A 23,768-nucleotide genomic window follows, 5' to 3' on the forward strand; every position below is an offset into this window, starting at 1 on the left:
ACGGGCCTTTGGGCTGTGAGGTTTTCCCCAGATTTGATCACCGCTTTCTCTTGAGGCCAATGTCAAAATTATGTTTCCATTCGCAGGGTCATATTGTCAGTGTCTTTGCCTTGATAATTATGACAGTGTGTGAAGGTTTGAGGCCTACTGAGGCAAGATAATAATGTCCGTCCTTAGCGGCTTGGAGTTTTTCCGTTGGGAGAGGGTATCCCTGAGAGGAGTAGCTTCATTTCTCCAGTTAAGTTTAATTTATTCAAGATTGAAATAGTACTTTCAGTTTTGGGGGAAGAAGAGATTAAAAAAGAGAGCCTGGGCAGAGCCGAGCTAGAGAAAGACCAGACCACAAGGAACGAGTACAAAGATGCAGCTGAAAGAAGTATAGGTGCAGCTTAGGGTAAAAGAGCTTGCGTTTTTCCAACTTTCATTTTCTTTTAATGCCTTTGTATCACTCACCTCTATTGACTAAATGCCTTTAGTTGTATGTTTCTTGTTTTATTGTACTAGGAAACTGTTGTGTTAAGCCACAAGTATCTACAGCCAAACCCCCACATTAGGGGGAAGGGGAAGGTAGAAGGTGGGACTCTTAAGGAGGTAGAGAGTTTTAAGGAGTCATTCAGGGGGTCCAAGTCATAGAAGGAATCCTGACACAGTGTAACGCCCACATATATCTTACGTATGGAGTACATACACTGGTAGAGAAGCCATTCACACGTACGACATGTTCGGCCATTGTCATTTGATTCCAAGAGGAATCACTTGGACAACAGATCACATGACAGGGAAATGCAAAATCTGGAATAGCTCTTTAAGAAAGAGAGACAGAAAGTGTTGCGATTTCTGGCTGTAAATTTGTAATCTCCAGGAGGAGTAGAACCAAATCTCTTGCAACTTAGAATATTCAGGGAAATGTCACTGTCCAATTCCTAGAATTCATCTTCTTTCTGAATGGATGCACATTCGCCTCCTCTGTTTGTATAGGACCAAACGTAGCTTCCTTGAGAATGCTGTAGGAGGACTGGAGGCAGGAAAATGCCAGGACTGGTTTTTGGAACTGGAAAATGTTCTGCTTTTGGAAAGCAGTGTTCCAGAAGATCAGGCCTGGGGGAGGAAATCCAGCTGTCCTGGCTTTCTGAGAATGCCACACCCCACGCCTCTCCCCTACCCATGGATTGTTGGGTGATTTCCTGGCTTTTGTGGCATTTCCTCCCAATTCTAAAAGATCGATATGCTTCTCTAAACTAAGGCTTCGTTACTGGCCGTAAAAACGAAGGCTGTGCACCCACCCCCCAATCCGCCTCGGAGGCCGGTTTGGAGCGCCCGAAGCAGCCCCGATTCAGCTCAGGGGTGCTTCAAGGGTTGCCCAACCTGCCTTGGTGCTGAAGCCGAGGCGAGTTTCGGGCCCTTCTGAGGTGACTCGGAGAAACGGCTCCCTTTCCCCACTTAACTGCTGCTGCCACCCGCCACCTCTGTCCCTGTGTCTGGGGGCTTCTGCTGCCACCGACGCATATGACAGGAAGTAGGCCATACGATTTTAAGATATCGCGGGGGCTCTGCTGATTAGTACCTCTATGGCCACTGTAGTTTGCGGCCATAAAGGTGCTAAACTGTTTAGTGCCTCTAAACAGTTTAGAAGCAGAGGCGGGTGGTGGCGAACGGCAGACGGCGGTGGAGGCAGCAGGTAAGGGACTGCCAAGGGCCGCTACGAAGTGCCCTGAAGCTTTGGAGCCAATTGGCTTTGCCTTCCGGGTGCCGAACTGCCTCAGAACCAAGCCTCGGAACCAGCTCGGATTTGGGGCCTCAACCCGAGGTCCTGCACAGCCCAAGTAAAAACGCTAAGCTAAGCTATGCTGCCATTGAGGCATTTCGGCCCTGCCTTTGTCGCTTTTTTGCCTTTGTCTCCAGCCATTGCTGGAATGTGCCCGTGAGAGCTTCTCCAGAGTGGAATCCAGCCCTCGGGCTGAAAGACGTTCTGCACATCTGTTTTAAAGCACAGGGGTCTTGACTGGAGAACAAAGTTGACAATCCTACTCCAGTGGAGTGAAAATACCTTGGGTCAGAAGCAGGGCTGCAGTTAGGGCTTGGTTTTGCCCCCCTCCCAGCCATGGTTCAGGCACTGCAAACCAACTCCCCCCTCCCAATGACCATCTAGAGAGGGGCAGGTAATGGAGGCGGTGGCACACAGGCCTAGTAGCCCCATCAGCAGAGCTGGTGCTGCTTGCTGCAGCAGCCTTTCTTATTTTTAAAAACACACTATAGACAAAGGGTGGCAAGTCGGGCATCTATATGGTTATGGATTCTTATGTTATGATTTTAATTTAAAGTGTGTTTTTTCCCCCTCAACAACAAAATGCTGCTTATTCTCAAGTAAATGTGTTTAGCATCTGGGCAGCAGAATGAAACTCCGTGTTATTACTGCAATCATGATAGTGCCATGATTTAAGCATGGTTAAAATGTGAAACTGTACAAGCTCAGAATATTTCTTTTTAAAAAACCACAGGGTTGACAAACAGTTATTATTGTTTGCTCTGTCGTATTAGGAATGAGTTGCAAATCATGGAATGGTGTGCGTGGAGAAGAGAAATGTTAACTGTGTGCTTCACAACTGAGGTAATACACATAGCTGTCCAAAGGGGGGGGCATAAGACCAGTGGGTAGTATGCAGTGTCAGTCCTACATAAAGTAGACCCATTGAAATGAAAGAGACTGAAGTTAGTCAAGACTTTCTTGTCTCATTCATTTCAGTAGGTCTACTCTACATAAGATTAACATTGGATACTACCCATTAAGTCCAGGGACTAATATTATCTAGGTGCGCCACTGATCAGAAGCAACCTTGTCAGCATTTACACAATATAAGAACTTAAGAAGAGCCCCGTTGGATCAGACCAAGGGTCCATCTAGTCCAGCACTCTGTTCACACAGGGGCCAACCAGCAACCCACAAGCAACAGCACCCTCCCACCCATGTTCCCCAGCAATTAGTGTATACAGGGGAGGTTGCACTTCTCCATCAAGACTAGGAGCCGTTGATAGGCTTCTCCTCCAGGAATTTATTCAACCCCCTTTTAATAATGTTTCTTGGCTCAGATAGATTAGTGTAAGTGTAGGGCAGGCACACATGACTCACTTGGAATCACTGTAAATTCTTTTACAATTACCTGCTTACAGTTTGGGAAATAGACAAAATAGCTAATCCTTCCTCAGGACATGCCCTCATTTTCCTGGGATTGGGACTGATGCAATTGTAACAAACCGGTCCGTTCCCCTCAGAGATTTAGCCAGTGAACCAAAGCAAATGGCAACTCAAGGACCATGGCTAATTGCTTGCAGTTAAACAGGGAAGGTTTGTTTGCTCAGCGCTTGCAGGGAGGAAGGCAAGAATGCATAGCCTTACATCCTTCCCCAGCTAGTGTGTCCCTTTCCACCAGCAATTACCACACGTACCAAAGGAGAGCGCAGCATTTTCTGAATTAAATAAATTAGCCCAGGCAAGTGGGTTGGGTCCCAGTTTGGGACTGACCTCTTCTACTCCAGTTCCCCTCAGGACAGCTGTTGCTTCCAGATCTATAAACACTGGCTTCCCTTCCAGGCACTCTAACAGCAAGTGCTCTTAGCGGCTGGCCTATGGGTAATGGCAGGGCCTTGAAAGAACCCTGCGGTAGGATTGGGCATCCTCTATTTTACCCTGCTTAAGGACTGCTATACCTTTAAGAGTGTGATCTTATTCACTGGTGGTGTAGTGATACATTTTGAAGTACACACCCCCAAGAAGAGTCCAAAAGTGCAGTCAGCTGCATGGATCCATTTCCACAAACCATTTCTAAGGGATCTATCTCCATGAGCAGCAGGTTTTCTGTAAAGCTAATGGGTCCTAATTGCCCATTCCAACCAAGTTACCCCAAAGTAGTTTAAATTACAACAAGGAACAATATATTGTTGCTGAGAAAATTTATCATCACCCTACCCTCCACTCCAGCTACTGTAAGGATTACAGCTAATCTCAGAAGCAACAGGTAATTCTGTGTATGTATTGGTGTCACGCCCCAGCTGAGAAATCATCCTCAAAGGAAAAGCTAAACCTCCTAGAAACTGAGGGCACCTCAGAGCAGTCACTATCACCAGACCAGGAGGAGCTTGGGCCCTCAAGGGAGATGGGTGCAGGTCTGTCCCTGTCTGGGGAGGGGACTCTGCATCTGGGGCAAAGACTGAGCTACCCTGTGTCCCCTAGGAGTATTGTTGCTTTAACCTCCTGTGAGAAGATGTGCTCACGTGCTAAGAAGGACTTCTCAGGAGAAAGTGACTCTTCATGAGTAGAGTTCTGACCAGAGAGCTCTGATGTACTGCAGCTGAGTCCTGGGTGGGGCTCAGCAGGCTTTAGTGTTAAAAGCCTTCGGTGGCTGCCTATGTCTTTACCAATTCCTACTGCTCCCTGTATTCTGTTTTTGCTCTGTGATCGAATCTTTGTGTTATTGATCATGAATTCCTGCTTGACTCTGCTTCTTGGTCTATGTATTGTATCTATCTTTTAACCTTGGCTGCTCATCAAACTCTCTTCTGGATCACTCCCTCTTGACTGAATAAACTGTGTTTTTGCCTGTGATTGACTTGCTTTTGGGTTGCTCCTTAGTTTAATCTCAGCCAGCTTGAGCCATAGCAGGAAACTTGTGGGGAGGATGTAACAGGTGACACCAGCATATCCCTAATCCTATAAAAGTGCCAGCAATGCATTCCTGTGAGTCCTGGCCCCACTATACCAGTGCTATCTGTACTAATGTGGGGCTGAGCAATGCTGAATTAAGTGGTACTAATTTCTAACTAGAGAGTTAGGCCACACATCCTTGAGGAAACCTCAACCTGCTTCTCTCCAGATGTTTTGGACTTCCAACTCCCAGCCTGTATGGCCAATGGGTCAGGAATGCTAGGAACTTTGTCCAAAACATCTGGCGGGCACCAGGTTGGGAAGGTTGCCTTAAAGGACATTTCCTTCCTCATGGTGAAGTGATAGCAAGCCAAGCATGTGCTAGGCTTGCTCCTAGGCCTAGCTGTGAAACTTTTCATGTCCTAGAAAATGCAGAGCTTTTGATTACTATAATAGGGCTGCCCTGGAAGACAACTGGAAGCTGCAACTCACACAGAGACTGCTGCATGTCTCTGAATGCCAGGTTCTGGTGATTAACAGTAGGAGGTACTGTTGACCTCATTTCCTACTTGTGGGTTTCCCATCAGCATGCGGTTGGCCACTGCAAGAAATAGGATGCTGGACTAGATGGGTCTGATCCTGAAGGATTCTTCTGTTCTTCTGCTAGATTGCTAACTGGGGCCAGGAAGAGAGTTCTGAAATGACTTCATTGGTTCCCTCTCCACATCCGGGTTCAATTCAGATTGCTAGTGCTTAACATTAAAGCCTTCCATCACTCAGGACCCAAATATAAATTGGACCACCATTTGTTATACCAAGCTGCCCATGCACTGAGATCTTCATCTTACACTCCTTTCTGAGTGCTCCCACCATCTGATGTATGATAGTTGGTGGCACCCAGTCAATGGAATTTCCTCTGTAGGGAGGCTCATCTGGTACCTCCTTTACTGTCATCCTGGTGCTAGGAAAACACATTTCTATTTCTCCAGTGTTTTATATTGCAAACCTTTAAAGCCTGTTTAAGCTCTTATGAGCTTCTGTTTTTACTGGAGGGTTTCTTTGTTTTTGTTTTTTGCTGTGCTGCTGCTGCTGCTGTTGTCTTTGATGCATTTTCCCCACTCATTTTGCTAGCACGTTTCTGCTACAAGCAGAAACCCTGTTTTCATCCTTGTGCAAGTGTCAAATCAACTCTGATTCTGCTTGAGCAAGCCATTGTACGAGCTGTTGCACAACGTATGAAATGTGTTGTGCAATGATTTGCCGGGCAGCTGTACAATGCCTTTTGCAACAGCTTGCACAATGGTTGGGTGGACGCATTGATTCTGCTTGTGTGCAGAATCAATGTGTTGGATTTGACATTTGTACAAGGATAAAAACAGAGTTTCCACAAGCAGTGGAAGCTTTGTGATATTATTGGATACAACCCATTGCATTTATTTTTGTTTGCAAGCCAGCATGGGGCTATGGGCCAGCACAGAAGGGGCAGGCTATATACAATGTGGGACTGCTCAGCACAGAAAGTAGCACTGGTCAGCTCAGGAGGGCAGGCTATATAAACAAGCTTTTTGATTAGGGCTTTCCTTTGTTGTCTGAGGACTCTGTCAATGGTTGTAGGAGGACTCAGCGAGTCTCAAAACAACAAGACAAAATTGTGTTTGAAACCTAAGGATAAGAGAGTCAGCATTTTTGTTGTTTTTGTTCTAAACCAGCCTTTCCCAGTCTGGTGCACTTGATGCATTTGGGGATTACTGTTCCCAGCATTCCTGGCCATTAACTGTGTTGGCTAGGACTGATGGGAATTGTAGTTTGAAACATCTTGTGGGCGCCAGGTTGGTGAAGAATGTTCTGCATGCATTCACCCATCTGGGGAAAAAATCTGTAACTCTTTTGAATTATTATTAAAGGAGCGTTTCCAGTGGCTTCCAGTAGCTGACCAGACAAAACTCTCTGGCTCACCCATCTGTGCTCCAAGAGTTTTGTAGAATGACGATAAGCATGCTGGAAACAGATTAACTAGCAAGTGCTCTGGAAGACTTCTTATTCACAACAGTGCACTAATAACAGTGCAGTCCGTTGGCAGTTAACCTCTTGTAAAATGTCTTCATTGTTGTTTATTTCCATCCTGATTGCGGAAGAAATGCTGGTTCATGCTCAGTTCCAGTTGCCACTGTGGAGGTTTAACAAGAACATATTTTTCCCAGGGAGTTGTTTGTGTCTTCCTGCAGGACTGTTGAGTCAAGAGCCAAACTACATGTTATGCTAACCATAAGATTTTGTATCTGGTCAAGAGGGCAGGACTCCTGCAGCTTTAACTGTTGTGATGAAGAGGGAATTTCACCAGGTGCCATCTGCATACAAAGGACACCTGCTGACAATCCCTTTTCTATACAACTGTTAAAGATACAGGAGCCCAGTCCTCCTTTCCATGTGGTCACCCTAAATATAAATGTGTACTTTGGCTCCCAGTATTGCCAGATCCTTGGATAGAAATCTTGCCTCTCTCTTAAATCCTTCACGGCTTGTGCTGGGCTGAACTCTCAATAGCATGAAGGTTTGTCCTGAATTTAGGGTGTGGTGTGAAACTGTGTCTCCTCTTTTGTGGTTTTTGAAGTGGGGTGGATTTCAAGAGTGGGGGGAACTCACCTGAGCTCCTGCCAACTGCCTTTTTTAATTCCCCAGAATGCCCTGGAACAAACTACCGGTAGCAAAAATGGTAGCTGGGAAGAATATCATGTGAGCATTGTGGTACTTCCCCCTCTGAATTTCAGCCCCCCAAAATAGCTGAAAACAGCCTTCTACTTCTGCAGCTTGCAAATGCAGCTTTGGAAGGTTAGAATACTTCCCCTCAGCCCTGTTTTCTGGCCTCTCTGGGCAGAGCTCCTAGTGCACGCACCCTCTCTCTTCTCAGCCGGGAGCAGAGCGGCTGGCACAGTGTGGGTTCAAACTCCACACGCGAAGCTATGGATGGACAAATCTATCAGTTCCCCTTCCTCACACACTCCATTTTAAAATCTCAGCTTCTTTCTGTTCTGTTTATGAAGAAATTTGTGGATTTCAGTGAGTCCTTATCAAACAGGACATTGAACGAAATTCTTACCCTTCTGCTCCAAATCCAGTAGGTACAGCTATTCCTAGCATGAAGAGGACCATGTTGTATCTGCCTGCCTACAACGTAGGCTTGTATGACCTCACCCCAAGCCCTCTGCCATGGGCAAAACTGTCTGTTTTGCATTCTCCTGTGTTCACTTTGTTTGGATCTCAAAATATTTTTGTCCTGTTTATGGAGAAATTTGCCAATATGGCTCTCATCAGAAAAACAAGCCAAGAAAGGTTCTCACCGCATACTTCTTGAGGCATTTGAACTCCTAGATTCCAGGACAGAACTGGGTACCCATTCTTGTTCCTTGGTGTGATGCTACATGTGTCTCTTCCACAGGTGGGCCTCTTAGACTTAGAGAATCTGGATCCTTGAAGCAGATTCTGGCTGACCAACATCTGCCTTCTTGGTCATTCTGTCCCTTAAATTCTAGAACTGCTCTGAGCTGCTGAAGTAGCAAGGATGTTTTCTGTACAGGCGCCTTAGATTGCCAGACTGTGTGGGAACGGGCTGCTGATAATCTGTGGAAAAGGAGCGAGAAAGAATATGGTTTCTGCTGGAAGAGGATGTGTTCCCTCTCTGTAAAGGGATTTGTGGAATATTTCAGAAGAAAATTGGGGAAATTGACATCTGAGGCCCATTTCTTTCGCTGGGAACAGTTCAAGAATCCCACACAATAATTTAGTACTTGCCAGGGGCAATAATTTTAGGCACGTGTTTGTGTAGTATTTTGAGTCCCATGACCAGGCAGTTTTTGCATTCCCTCCTGTATTGAACCTCAATGGGATGGAGCTTCATAAAGCAACCTTCCCCAATTTGCTGCCCTCCAGACGTTTTGGACCACAATTCCCACTATTCATGAGTATTGGCCATGGTGGCTGGGTCTGATGGGAATTGAAGTCCAAAACATCTGGAGGATACCAGGTCAGAAAGTATACCATATGCAAGGAATGGGAAATGAAGTTTCCTAAATATTCTGTCTTTAGTTCCAACTAAAATGCTCCATTCCAAAGACACACAAGAAAGACCGCTGAGTCTCCTTCTTCATAGGCAGAATGATCCTAAGTGGGTTGAGAACGAAGTAGTATTTCATCTGCCTCTTTCAAAGTTTGTCCCACTCATGCCAGCCAACATTGGGCAAACTGCCATTGAAACTAATGGAGGGTGGAGTTTAGCTACATCAACTCCAGACTGGTGTAACTGATGGGCCTGATCCAAGAGTGTCTCGGGGAAATCGAGGGGCTTTGGATCAAGTGGATCCAAAGCCACATCATCCCCTGGAACAGTCAAGTTTGGGATCTACTGCTGGAGGAAAACCTGCCAGTCATAGATCTATGCCCACAGTGCTTTCCAGGGGCATGCTGGAGTGGATCCCCCCCCCCCCCCGCAGCAGAGAAGCACCTCTGCTCCATCCTCATCTCCCTCTGACAGCAGCCCGGGGCGGGGAGTTGGGGTTGGGTTAGGATTCCTCTTACTGCTGCACCTTGTGTATATTTAGTTATAAATAAGCCCCACTGAGATCAATGAGTCTTACTCCCAGGATACTATGGGAGCCATAACTTGTGTTTCTGAATTTATTGTGGTTCTAATTCCTGACTTGACTATATGGTTGCACCAGTATAAGTTCTTTGGGATGATACAATTGCCAGAAACAAAAATAAGCAATATATCAGAATTCTATCCGCCCAATGCCACTGCTTTCAATGGCAGAGAATTACACCTGCACCACTCAGTCCTATTGAAATCAATGGGCATCAAAATGGTGTCAAGACTACAGTCCTTCTCCTCCACTCCACCCTCGTAGTCAGTGATGCCATCAGGACAGAACTTTGGGGTAGACATCCAGGGCCCCACTTAGCAAAACAAGTTAAACCCCATGCAGAATTGTCTTGCACTAGGGATGCAGAAATCCCCAATGATCAAAGACATCCCTGCAATTTTTGTGAGTATGCTTATCCGATGTTTCAGTGTGTACAAGCATGGATTGTATGCATGACCAATTGTTTGTGCGCATGAGCTGGGATACAGCGGTTGTGGCGGTAGGAGTTGTTACTGTTGACTTATCAAAGAGCCAGAGCACTGGGGGTGCAGGAGGTAAGGTGTGCTTGACACTCTTGTTAGAGACTCCTTATGGTACTAATCTTAATTGAAGTAATTGTATCCAGTACCTGCAGTTGTATTGTCTGTATTGAGTAGCTTATCTACACATTTCCCCCCCACATCTGTTTGCCAAATCAGTGATGCAGGTAGAAGACTGTATAACCCACAACAGGTTTTTGTGGATTTGTGACTTTTTCCTGAAGGGATTTGTGCCCATAAAACAGTCACAAGATTACAGTGGTACTTAAATACAGCATTTTGCTATTCCTGACAGATATAATCCCACGCCAATCGTATTCACATTTTGTTGTAGCTGTTACCTGCAACCTGGAGCATTATAAAAGGATCTAATCTAAAGCATAGATGTATTTAACAGACAAGGCAAGATCTTTTTGTTCAGGTATGCATTAAACTAAGAGTTGTTAGCTGAATGGTGATAGTGCTTGGATCCAGAGTTAGTTATGCTTGGAGTAGACCTGTTGAAATCAACAGGACTTGAGTTAGTCATGACTAACTTGTCCTGTTGATTTCAATAGGTCTACCATAAGCCTGGCTAACTCTGGATCCAACCCAATGGGCAGTTATCAAATATTTCCATGCGCCTCCACTTGTTCCATTCTGTCCCTGGGACTCATCACAAGTGCAACAGGAATGAACACTTCCTATAGGAATGTCAGAAATTAGCGCTATCAGCCATTTCAAGATGGGGCAGGACAGCAGAGCTTCCTTCTGCCATTCCGGAAATGAGCGTTTTCGCTTGTTTCTCATTCCTTCAGGGACCTGATTGCTTTGGGTAGGTCCTGCTGGCATGGGGACATGCAAATTGTTATGCGAATTGGTGTCCTCTCTTTTTGGTGGTGGAATTCCTCCTTTTTTTTGGCAATGTGTAAGTCGCTGCCTGAACTGGAGTATTTGCTGATACTTCATAATAGCAGGTTTGCAAAACAACACAAAGTTTAGAACACAAAGCAGCCCTCTCTGAGCAATTCTTACTCTCTTGACTTCAGCCCCCAGGAGTTATTATTCACCACCTTTGTTTACAGAGATGGTGAAACGCTAATAATGCGTTGCGTTCTTCTCCTCCTCCCTCCCCGCCATCCTTTAGGCCACACGAGCGGCATTGACCCAGCACTGTGCAAGCCTGGGCGATTCCTTAGGCAAAGAAAATGACATCGCTTTGATTATTGATGGCCAGACGCTGAAGTACGCCCTTTCCTTTGAAGTCCGGCAGTCCTTCCTGGATCTAGCACTATCGTGCAAGGCTGTCATCTGTTGCAGGTAAGACATCTCAAGATCTTTTTGTTGGAAACGAGGATGCCATGCTGCCAAACAAATGCAGTTCTCTCCTTGCCTTGGGGCGGTTTTGCTTCTAGTCTATAGATCTCAGGCAGTACTGCAGCACTGGAGTAGGGTGCCCATATGGAAAGCAGGACAGGGCTCCTGCATCTTTAACAATTGTAGAGAAAAGGGAATTTCAGCAGGTGTCATGTGCATGCATGCAGTGCCTGGTGAAATTCCCTCTTCATCACAACAGCTAAAGCTGCAGGAGCCCTGCCCCCTTTTGTATCTGGTCAAGAGGGCAGGGCTCCTGCAGCTTTAACTGTTGTGATGAAGAGGGAATTTCACCAGGATCCCTGTCCTCCTTTTCGTATGGTCACCCTATGCTGAAGAGCCAAGCAGGGGTGGAGGCCTGACTCTATACCTTGGGAATATAGTCCCTCCTATAAATTCTTTCCACTGCAGGTGGTTGCCCTCCCAAACTGTACTTTGTATCTTCTACATCAGGGGTGCAGAACCTCTTTCAGCCTGAAGGCCGAATTCTGTTTCGGAGAAGCTTCTGGGGACCATGTTTGAGTGGTGGGCGGGGACAAATGCAAAAGGGGGTGGGGCCAAACATGCCAGGAATGCCCAAAACACCAGCATGTTTTAGGTTAAAGATCTTGCTGCCAGCATTGGTGCAGCTAGGCCATTTTAGACCCTGGAAGTAATGGTCCTACACAGTTCTGGGCACTTCAGTTGTGACGCAGTTGTTCACCACTCCCTACCAGGAGGGCCAGATTTGGCTGCTAGGTCTGAGTTTCTGCACCCCGTTCTCCATTCTATTATCATGCAGAAGGGATTGAAGACATCAATGTTGAGCACCTCGCCAATGGACCAGACAAGTGCATATCATGTTGGAGATCCAGAGATGGGACCTGGATTAGACCTGGGAGGGTTATTCAGTTACCATTCGTTGTAAGGCTCAAGTAGTTACAATGATCCAAAAGCAGAGTGAGTCTCAGGAGCATACGATGTGTGAGTGGTGTGAGACCAGCGAGACAGATAAGAACGGAAAGAAGGCCAGCAGGATTAAGGAGAGTTAAGCAGTGGAAAGAGATATCAAGATGAATATAATGTTTTGGATTTCTTCCTTTCTTTTTACTGGAACTGCGTAAGATGACTTAGAAATAAATTGTATTGAAGAGTTGATATAAATGTATGAAATGTATCAAATTGCTAGGCCCTACCAATCAAAATGCTTGATGTAGGTCAGGTTATACTGGCTGCCAGTTTATTGGTTGAATGTCTCCTGTCCCAACTAGGTTGTGTGTGTTTGGGGTGGGAGCTTCTACAAGAACCTTCTGGTAAAGACAGCTTCGGGGCCAAAGCGGACATTCTGAAATTGTGTAGTATGAAGCTACCTATCCAATTTTGATTAGATTAGTTATGAACATGCAGGAGGGACGGATGATGATGACGCACCCTTGTCAGAAACACTATGCATGGAGAAGGCTGGTGTATATCTTTATGCTCCTTGTGATCTGAGTTTAACTTGCCCCTTCCCCTGTGGCTAGAATGTAGCAGGGGGAAATCCTGCTGGCGCCAATGACATCCCCCCACCTTCTAGCCATTAGATTTGTACTGGGGTTTAGATTTGTACTGGGGGAGTAAAGATCTAAGTCTTCTTTCCCAACATGCGGCGTTTCTGATAAAGGATCGCCTCCCACCCTCTGCCTGTAATGAATAATAACCGGATATGTAGCTGCACGCTCTGCATTTTCTGAGCGTCTGGTTTTGCTCCGAAGTGTTTGGGAAGTGAAGAGTTGGCACTTCTGCCTAGCTGTATACTTCCCAAAAGATGCCTCTCTGGAGACTTGGAAGGAATACTTGCCCGCTGCAGTAGTATCAAATGGCGTCATCATGCGAGGCTGTCAAGATCAGTGACTGATAGATTAATACTGTTCCAGATTTCCCTTTCGCTTTTGTTTCCTTCCAACACATACTGGTACTCGTGATGCCACTAACTGTTGCTGAAGTGTGAGTTGACCGTGCCATACAATGCTGTTGGGGTCTACGGAGTCAAAATGATCTGCAAGAAATAGTTTAGTCAATTAAGGATTCAATCCTATCTGGATAATCAGCAGCCTCCAAACTTAGAGGCTGCTGACTATCTGATGCAGGGCAGGAGGAGAACAGAGGAGTTTGTCACTTCTGCACTCCAGACACCCTGCATCTCTGATAGACAGGTGATTTCGTCTATCTAGCAGTGGGGAGGGAAAGAGGCTGGTTGGCCATAAGATATGTCATACAGTCACTTCCCGGGTCTCCTCCCCTGCCTGCTCCAAGGAACGCTTCCTTTTCCTTGTCTTGGTGTTTTGTTTTCCTAGCACAGAGAAGTACCCAGTGCGGTTCTCTCCATGCTGGCTATGAGGGGTGGGGAGCATGTTTTCTGCCTTTGAGGTTGTCAGGAAATCAAAATAACCTATCTCTCCCCAGTCACTCTGGCATAGGATCACACTGTAAGGATTACACAGTTTGCTCATCTCTGAGACAGAGAGGGCAGTTAATTCCCAGTTAATTCCCAAGGAGGTGAGATTAAAAGTCCAAACTGAGATTAAAAGTCCAAACAGTGCAGCTGCAGGTTCACACTCTACCCTGTGCCTGTTTGGTGCATTCTCTTCCCCTTCTTATTGTCTTATTATGATTTTATTAGAATGTAAGCCTATGCGGCAGGGTCTTGCTATTTTATTGTTTTACTCTGTACAGCACCATGTACACTGATGGTGCTATATAAATAAATAAATAAATAAATAAATAATAATAACAATTAATTAATAAGAGAGCTTCGGCTATTGGGCGGTATAAAAATGTAATAAATAAATAAATAAATTTGCAAATTAGGCCACCCCTTTTTGTCTTTCCTATGTTTGTAACTCCAATGAAAATGCAACATTGGATAGAATTCCCTAGCCATGCTAGTCTGTTAACAGCAATAACAAAAAGGAGTCATGTGACACTTCAAAGCAGAGATGGGCAACCTTTTCTATTGAGGGCCACATTCCCTTGTGGGTAACCTTTGAGGGGTGCATGACATAGGTGAGCGGAGCCAAAGCCAGCAGTGGGTAGTTCACCCCCTTTTCTCTTTTTGACACCCACTTTTCTTTCTCCCTCTCCCTTCCCACACAAGAGGCAGCCAGGGAAAGGACAGATCGATCGTGTCAGCGGTTTAAACTGACCACATGGAAAGGCCATTTTGAAATGAGGCTGAAGGATGCATGCGGCCCCAGAGTTTGCCCATCTCTGCTTTAAAGACGAATCCATGGAAGCTTACGCCACAATAAATCTGTGATAGTGCAATCCTGTACATGTTTACTCAAAAGTAAACTCTGTTAACTATGACCCCTCCCTCCCCAAAATAACATCTCCTTCAAACATATGCCAAATTTTTCTGCCAGTTTTCTGCTGTTTTGTGCCACCGCCAAAGCCTGGAAAATGACATACCCTTAGGTGGGGGCCTGGTAAAGGCAAAAATTAATAATGACATTCTCATATCTCCTCTGAACATATTTCAAAGTTTTGAGCTAGCTCTGTGCTCTTTTGTAAACACACAAAAGCTTATGCTAATTTATTAAAATATCTGAACAACTAACATTTTAAATGGGGGAAAACTATTTATGAGGGACAACACCTCATAGAACTCAGGAAGGCTTAAGTAAATAGCAGAAACACAAAACTTGGGATTTGCAGAACAGCACAAAACTTTGACACACACTCGGACCTGATAATGAGAATGTGGAATTTGGGGCATTTGCCTTGCCACAGCAAGGTTGGATCATTTTCAAGCTTTTAGTGGCAGTGCAACACTTGGGATTTATGGCACAAGACGTAGGCATAGGTCCAGACGAGATATGAGAATGTGGGTTTCTTTAGTATTCACCATGCCACACCAAAGGCATGTCATTTTCACTCTTATGGTTGTGGCACAAAACAGCATAGAACTGGTGCTAAGCTTTGGCATATGTTTGGAGGAAATACTAGTTTGGGAGACTGGTAGTTAACAGAGCCATATACTCCCAGGTAACTCTGCATAGGAATACTTACACATACTCACCTGGGAATATGTCCCATTGGACTACATGGACTTACTTCTGAGTAGACATTTTATTTATATTTATTTATTAAGACATTTGTATCCCACACTATATCACAAGGATCTCAGGGGGGCATACAGATAAAATCATACAACTAATATAAAACAAATATATACCTCTAAAATCAAATTAAACCGTTAATACGCTAAAACCAGTACAAAAATTTTAAACAGCAAAACCAATTAAATCAATTAAAAGTATGTATAGGCTTGGTGAATATTAGCACCAAAAAAAGCTTTTTTAAAAGCTTTTTTTAAAAAAGTTAAAAAGCTGTGTTTTAACTTGGGGCCAGTTGAACCTCCAAGGGGAGGGCATTCCACAGCCGGGGTGCCACAACAGAGAAAGCACTGTGGTTTTCAGGCACCACAGGACTCCTTTTTGTATTGGCTAGAATATCCATTTGAGTTTAAAATGGGAGCTGCCTACTTTTCTGTATTGCATTACCAATATTCAGAAGTGATGCATTTACAAGCAGCAGTGTTAGCTAGCGCTGCTTGTAAAAACGTCACAGAAATTCAGTTACATGTTTCTAAACAGGTTTTAAAATCAAATCCGGATACCAAGGAAGTCTGTCACATATAAGTTTCACATATGGTGCTGGAGTTATTGAGGTCTCCTATGGATCTCAGGTGCAATTCTCTGACTGCCATTCATATGCCTTTGATGTAACAGTCCTCTTGCTTCACTCACTTTTAATGGCTATTAGTTCAATTAATAATCCTTTATAACATGTCGGTGTAAGTAATGGTATCACAGTCAGGCCCAATTGCTACAAAGCTGTATTTTTTGGGGAAAGGGCTAGAATATAAACTCTGATTTGTTAACCTTTTGCTAAACCTCACCTACTCTTTGTTTATTTTTAAGTAACCCTGTTGGTGCGGACAATGGGTAAAGGATCCATTTATCTTCTTACGCTCCTCTCCCTTCCTGCAAAACAGGCTCAAATTTACTGCAGTTTCATTTTGAAATATTACTCCAGAGAGCCTGTTTTAGCTGTGCTTTACGCCTAAAGCTCAGCAAATGAATATACCATATATCTTAAGTATATTTTACATGACGTTGAATGGCAAATGCATCTGAGATGCCCCCTGTGGAAATGAAAAGCTTACTCTGGATTTATGCTACATTAAATCCCATGAATGCATGCCACTTTAAATTGACAATTGTGAAGTAAGGCCCACTAGATTTAGCGGAATAGTGTATCATCAGGTTGAAAAACAAAGGTATGCCAAAATCCCCAAGCCCATTAATGTCTCCACTATTTAATTTGAAATTTCCTCTTCCCTGTGCCAATTACGTTTTAACTTTCTTCCTGTGAAGTTTGAAAGTGCACTGCCTTATTTGACACACACACACAGAGGCACACACACACGTACGTCTGATTAAAACAGCCCAGAGTGGGATAAAAAATGTTTTCTTTTCTTCTAGTATCAAGCACCTGGCAGCAAAAGGAACGTTTCTGTAAATCCTTATAGGCTATTAAAGGCATTCCTCCTTGTCCCTGGAGAGATTCCACTCCACTTATTTTTATTTCCCTTTTTAAACCTATGGAATTACATCACTTTCTCTCTCCTTCTTTCCTTTACATTTTATTGTATTTTTCCACATTGTTGTTTGGGTTTGGGGGGGGGGGAGTTTTGTATTTCTTTTTAAATAACGCTAATAATTAAAACTGCTGTGCCGTTTGGTTATCAGAGATAGTGGGAGGGGAGATGAGTAAAGTTGGCCAACTCTTGGCGATGGAGGAGGATTATAGGCAGTCAGCCATGCTGTCAGTCATATGACTAAGGCCGGCTTATAGAAAGGCTTTGGAAATGGGAATTGGTTTGACTGTATGGGCCTTTGATCTGTCCCTACAAAGACTGACAATGTCTGCAGGAAGTAGGGCATGACTCAGAGTTCAAAGATTGCTCAACTCGAAAAACATTGTGGAAAATACATGAAACGTATGGCTGTACTGAAATGCGTTTTCAACATGGGTGATAATCAAGGGGTTAACTTTTTTGAGTATGCCTCACTAAAGAAAACTAACACTATCACTGAAGGAAACCCTTGGTTGGGGCTGACGGGAGTTGTAAGCCAAAATGTCCAGAGGGCGCAATCAACCCCAGCCCAAGGTATTTCGCCACCTAAGGCAAGGACACAGGCTGCTGCCACCCGCCGCTCACTCTGCCTCATGCTCCTTCCTGGGTGTAGGGCTCTCGCGAGAGCTCACTCCGACTCCCATGGGGCCTGGCTGGGTTCTTGCGAGACCTGTGCCTGCTGTAAAGGGAAGCTGGAGGCATGCGACAGGAGGTGGGCTGCTGCCCCAGAGAGCCCCACCAGTTGCTGTCTTGCTGTAGCAAATGCCATGGCAGGAGAGCAGCTGCCAGTGCTCCCCAGAGCACCTGCTGGAGATGTTGGAGCAGTGGTTGTGGCCCATCCTTGCACCAGAGAGGGGTGGTGATGCACAATTTGCCACTCCAGCCATTCTGCCACCTGATGCGGGTGCATCAGTTCACATAATGGTAGGGCTGGCCCTGGGCACGAGGTTCATGGAGGCCTGCCCTGCAGTAAGGAAAGCCCTTCCTCCTGTAACCACAGGATAGTGGTTCCTCAAGCTATGCACTGAAAAGCTCTAAAAGAATGCTAGATAATCACACCCAGTGCTGGAACCCATCGGCGCTGCTGTGCCAGCATTTACCTTCACAACAGTGCTCTGTAAGATTATTTGTTCTGAGCTGGCAGAAGGACTCTGTTTAGCTTAGAAAAAATGGTGAGCAAGGGGAGGCATGACAGAGGTGTACAAAACTATGCATGGTGTGAAGAAAGTGGATAGGCAACACGTTTCTCTCTCATAATACTAGGATCCAGGCTCATCCCATGAAGGTGATTGTGGGAGATTCAGGACAGATAAAAGGAAGGACTTCTTCACACAGCACATAGTTAAATTATGGGATTTGATACCACAAGATGTAATGATGGCCACCAATTTTAAGATATGTTTTTAAAGGGGGTTAGACAAATTCATGGAGGAGAAGCTATCAGTGGCTAGTAGTCTTGATGGCTATATTCTGTCTCCAGTATGCCTATATATGCCAGCTGCTGGGAAACATGGACTGGAGGGTGCTGTTGCACCCATGTCCTGCTGGTGGGTTTCCCACAGGCAGCTGGCAGGCCACTATGTGAACAGAACGCTGGATTAGACAGACCCATGGTCTGATCCAGCAGGGCTCTTCTTCTGGACTTATGTTCAGACAGTGTGGCACAATATAACTGTGGCAGTATAGGCAACATATACTAGATAGTCCATGGCCTGCTTTCTCACAAATGACAGATGAGGTAGTACAATTTCCAGTCGCAGAGTTGAATATGCCAGCTGCTGGAGAACATGAGTAGGAGAGTGCTGTTGCACTCACATCTTGCTTCTGGGCTTCCCATAGACATCAGGGAGGCTATTCTGGGACACTCTGGCTGGACTAAATGGGCCTTGGGCCTAATGCAGCAGGGGGCGTCTTATGTGTTAAATATTTCTCCAAAAATCTCCGCAGTTGGAAGAGAACGGTCCTAGCCCCGCCTTGTCCCAGACCTGTTGGTTTTCTATGGTTCCATCTAGATATTCATAATGTACAGTGACCCTTGTTTTACATTGCATAAAGGACCCTATGCATATGTACTCTTAAATAAATCCCACTGAGTTTAACCGGGACTTATTCCTAGGAAAGGATTTCTGTTTTAGTTGGATCCTTCCTTAAGCATTGAGCTCAATGAGGATACATTCTTCTTTCATCTCATCCCAGCTGCCAAACATGCTCTCCCAGACCACTTCGCAAATGAGTTAAACCAAAATGGTTGGATTTCATACAGACGAATCACACAGCATTCACTGATGCTTGATTGGCCTAAACTAGTAGAGATGGCTGAATGAGCGATATTCGAGATCGTTGGGATTTTCCGAACATCATCTTGCCACTCATCTTGTGCCCGATTCCTGTTTGCGTTTGCGATCACTGCTCGCTCTGCGCGAATGAGAAAATTGCAACATTGAACAATGAATGAACACAAAATTGGTGCAAATTTCTCCAAATTCATGCAACTTTCCTCCATAGGCTGATTCAGTCTGCTCAGATAAGAAATTTGTGCAAAATCGAACTGGGAAGTTTTGCAAATCAAACACGAGTACGTGTCCAGCAATTTGCAAACATTTTTGGCAGACATGTGTTTGTGCTCAGGGTTTTGAACAGGGCATGCTCACATGTTTTGTGACTGAAAATGAAATTCTCATATGTCCCTGGTCTACATCTAAGCTTTGGCACAGATGTTGGAGGCCCATGAGTGATCACTTCCAGGAGTGGGTGGGGCTGCTCTGGGGCTTGCATCCCAACAGGATGTTTGTAGAAGCATTCTCTGTATACGCTTAGGGTGACCCTATGGAAAGGAGGACAGGGCTCCTGTATCTTTAAGAGTTGCATAGAAAAGGGCATTTCAGCAGGTGTCATTTATATGCATACAGTACCTGGTGGAATTCCCTCTTCATCACAACAGTTAAAGCTGCAGGAGTCCTGCCCTCTTGACCAGATACAAAAGAGAGCAGAGCTCCTGCAGCTTTAACTGTTGTGAGGAAGAGGGCATGTCACCAGGTGCTGCATGCATACAAATGACACATGCTGAAATTCTCTTTTCTATGCAATTCTTAAAGATACAGGAGCCCTGTCCTCCTTTCCATAGGGTCACCCTGCTGGCATCTCCACATGGGAGCTGGATACACACCTGCTGTGACTTCCTCAGTTACATCCAGTCAAAAGAGCCACCACAGTTGCACAAATCTCCCTGTGTGGTTGTGATACTCTCATCTCAACACAGGGATGTTGGAAGCTACCTCCAGACCAAGCTATTTGACCATGCAGACCAATATTAATCTACTCAGACTGGCAGAGTCTCCCCAGGATTTTCCTGTCACCTGCTCCCTGGAGATGCAAGGACAGTATCTGGGATGTTTTGTATGCAAAGCATGAGCTCTGTCACTGAGCTACAGTCCCACCATGTCACATGTTAGTTGGGGGCCTCACACATTCTCTTACGTCTGGGGTGTGCAATCTATGGCTCTATTTACCCAGGGAGCCCTTGGCCAAATATCATACAGCCCTCAGCTTAATTTCAAAAGGATGAGATGAGGTCTGTCCTTGGGGAGAGAGAGAAAAATGTGGTCCTTGGCAGATTTTTTTTTTTTTTGCCACACCTACTTTAGGTGACTAGGAGGAGCTGCTGCTGTCTCTCTGTATGGGGCTAAGCCAGCTATATATATTGTCCTGCAACTCCCAGCATCCCTCAGCCAGCCATGCAAGCTGGGGGGATATTGGGAGTTGCAGTCTTAACACATCTGGAGGACACCAGGTTGGGGAAAGCTGGAATAGGCAATAGACTTGACACTCTGAATCAGGGACAGGCAACCTGATCGCCTCCAGATGTTTTGGCCTACAGCTCCTGTAAACCCCAACCATTGGCCTTGTTGGCTGGGACTTATGGGAGTCGTAGTTGAACGCATCTGGAGGGCACCAGGTCAAGGAAGGCTGGGCTACGCATTCTGGTTTCCTGTGATTCGTAGGCATAGTTGTTGATATAATGAAAGAGATAGGAAGGGAGGCTTGGGAAACACAGACCATTGCCCTTCTCTTCTTCTGCCACTACACAAGAGGAAATGCAATAATGGAGCTCACAAAATGTACCTGAAATATTTATGCCCAGGCCCATCTTGTTCCTGGGATTAGCACCTACCCGAGTAATTACGTTGCGATGTAGTTCAGATTGTATTTATTTATTAAAAACAACAAGAAGAAAGCATTTCTTGTTGACTTTCATTATAGAATATCTCCTCTCTCCCGTCCCACAACAAGAAAATTACAACATATTTCTGATTAAGAATATGCAAACTTGTATAACATTAATTGGTCCCAAAGAAAATTATGGAAGTGTTCCATTTTCCTGTATATGCTCATCTGACATTTCCTCCCCACCCACCCACCCCATCTATCAGCTACTGAATTATCAATGCTTATTATCTAGTTCTACCTCTGACAATTCATGACAGCCCCAGCACTCATCTTACGACTTTGAAAACCATCAGGGAAGGATCATTCTGGCAGCTTTCATGTGTGCCTATAATTGAAGGTGGATGAAGGCTTGGGATTGCAGTCAGATCTGGTACAACGTATGCAAGCTTTCCCTTGCTGACCACTAAAACAGGCCTCTTTAAGCCAAGAGTGTGAGATATATATATATATATATATATATATATATATATATATATATCCGGCTCCTTGTACAATTTCCTCCTTGGGGATGCATGTAAAACATGAGCATGTTGTAAGTTTGCAAGCCCAATTTACTATGCTCGAGATGGCAACTTCCTCATCCCCTCTTCCCCTCCCTGCAGAACACGTAGCTTTTTATATTTGAGCTTTATGACTAGTGATCTCTGAGCTTTATTATCCTTGTCGTCTGCAACACTCTGCAGAATCAGCAGAAAAGCGTAGAGTTACCACCGAATGATCTGGTTTGTGTTCATTCTGGCTAATCAGCTTTCTCTGTTGTAGCCTGGGTTCTGCAGCAACTCTGTCTTGGATGGCTTTGTGCAGCCTTCCTCAACCTACTCCCCTCCAGATGTTTTGGACTACAACCCCCATAATCCAAGGCCATTGGCCAAGGTGGCTGAAAATTATGGGAGTTTCAGTCCAAAACATCTTGAGGGCACCAGGGTGAGGAAGGGTGTGTTAAGCCTTTCCTTGTAGGGAAAGTGCGCCAACCCAGTGACCATTTGCGTTGATCAAGAGGGGAGACATGACATGTACGCAGTAATGCATGGTGTGGACAATGTGGATAGGGAGACATTTTTCTCCCTGACTCATAATGCTAGAACCCAGGATCATCCCACAAAGGCATCTGCAGGGGAGGAGAGTCAAGACAGATAAAAGGAAGTACTTCCTCATTCAGCACATAGGTAAACTGTGAAATCATCTACCAATTTGGATGGCTAGACAAATTCATGGAGGAAAAAGCTGCCAATGGCTATCAGTTCTGATGGCTCTATGCTGCCTTCAGTATCAGAGGTAGAATGCCTACGTCCATCAGTTGTTGCGGAACACAGCCTGGAGGGTGCTATTGCATCTGTGTCCTTGTGGGTTTCCATAGGCAGCTGTCTGTCTGTGCTGGATTAGATGGACAGATACTTGGTCTGATCCAGTGTGGCTCTTCTTATGTTACCTTTTGGGGAACTTTACTAGCTCTACAACATCCTTTTTAGGTCGGGTGACCTGAATGGAGCTACTGCGGTCTGTTAAATCAGAATAATTTTTGGGTGGAGAAGAAAGAATTATGCACACTGAGGAAGGGCTTCACGTTGTAACATAGGAAGGTGCTGTTTTGTTGTTATTTTAACAGTAGTGTTGAAATGTCTAATAATCCATGATGGTGATAAAAGGTGGCTGCCTGGCTAGTTTGAAAGATCATTGCCATGCTTCAGGGGTGGGGACACTTTTTCGACCCAAGGGTCAGATTCCATTTTGGAGAAGCTGTCAAGGGTTGCCTTCTGTGTAAAACTGAGTACTTACGTGTAAGCAGAGCAAGCCTTTGCATGAGTACTCAGAAGTAATCAGGACAGGGCTCAGAAGGAAGCCTGTGGATTCCTGCATTGAGCAGGGGGTTAGACTCAATGGCCTTATAGGACCCTTCCAACTCTACTATTCTATGATTTTAAGCAGGACAGAATTACTTATCATAAGTAAGGGGGACAGGAGCAGGCAGAAGTAACATCGGGGCCTGCTCCTGCTGGACTCTTCCCCCCCCCCACAGGGCAAACTGCCATCTTGGCCCTGTGGGGAAGAAGAAGGACCGAGGGGACAGGAGCAGGCAGAAGTAACATCGGGGCCTGCTCCTGCTGGACTCTCTCTCTCTCTCTCTCTTTCTTTCTCTCTCCTCCCTCCCTCCCTCCTTGACTCCTTTTCCTTGTGTGTCATGTCTTTATTAGATTGTAAGCCTGAGGGCAGGGACTGTCTTTTTTCCTAAGTGTAAGCCGCTCTGAGAGCCTTTTTTGGCTGAGGAGCGGGGTGTAAGTATGATAAATAAATAAATAAATAAATAAATAAATAAATAAATAAATAATCCTTCCTTCCTTGACTGTTCTGCAAAGAAAAGCTCTTATCTCCAACAGCTTCTGATTTAAGATATGGGCTTTTCCTTCCATGGCAGAGGGGGCGGGGCGGGGCGAGGCTAAGTGAAGATGCTGCCAGGCCAGGTAGAACCCACCCACCCCGCTCCCCGGTGGGCCTTATGATGCCCATGGGCCAGAGGTTCCTCATTCCTGCTACACTTGATAGTAGTCAATATTTCTCAAAGAGAACAGCAAACGTCTATCATCCCATTCATTTTATTTGGCTCTGCAATGACCTGGGATATTATAGCTGCATAACAGTATAAATAAAACTTTGGCATATCTCAGTTTTTAAGCAGTTAGCTTTCCAGCAATTGAGACTCACCACAGGCCATT

At 45.1% G+C, this 23,768-nt stretch overlaps 1 protein-coding gene across 1 annotated transcript in view; it reads left to right on the plus strand.

Moving 5' to 3' along the window:
* Positions 1–23,768, plus strand: part of ATP8A2 (ATPase phospholipid transporting 8A2) — a 464,367-nt gene that overhangs the window by 191,156 nt on the left and 249,443 nt on the right. The window contains exon 25 of the mRNA XM_063127035.1: positions 10,942–11,114. Coding sequence (XP_062983105.1) covers positions 10,942–11,114 — 173 coding nt within the window. The remainder of the gene's footprint in view (positions 1–10,941; positions 11,115–23,768) is intronic.

This window comes from Elgaria multicarinata, chromosome 5, assembly GCF_023053635.1.
Source record: "Elgaria multicarinata webbii isolate HBS135686 ecotype San Diego chromosome 5, rElgMul1.1.pri, whole genome shotgun sequence".
NCBI classification, from domain to species: Eukaryota; Metazoa; Chordata; class Lepidosauria; order Squamata; family Anguidae; genus Elgaria; species Elgaria multicarinata.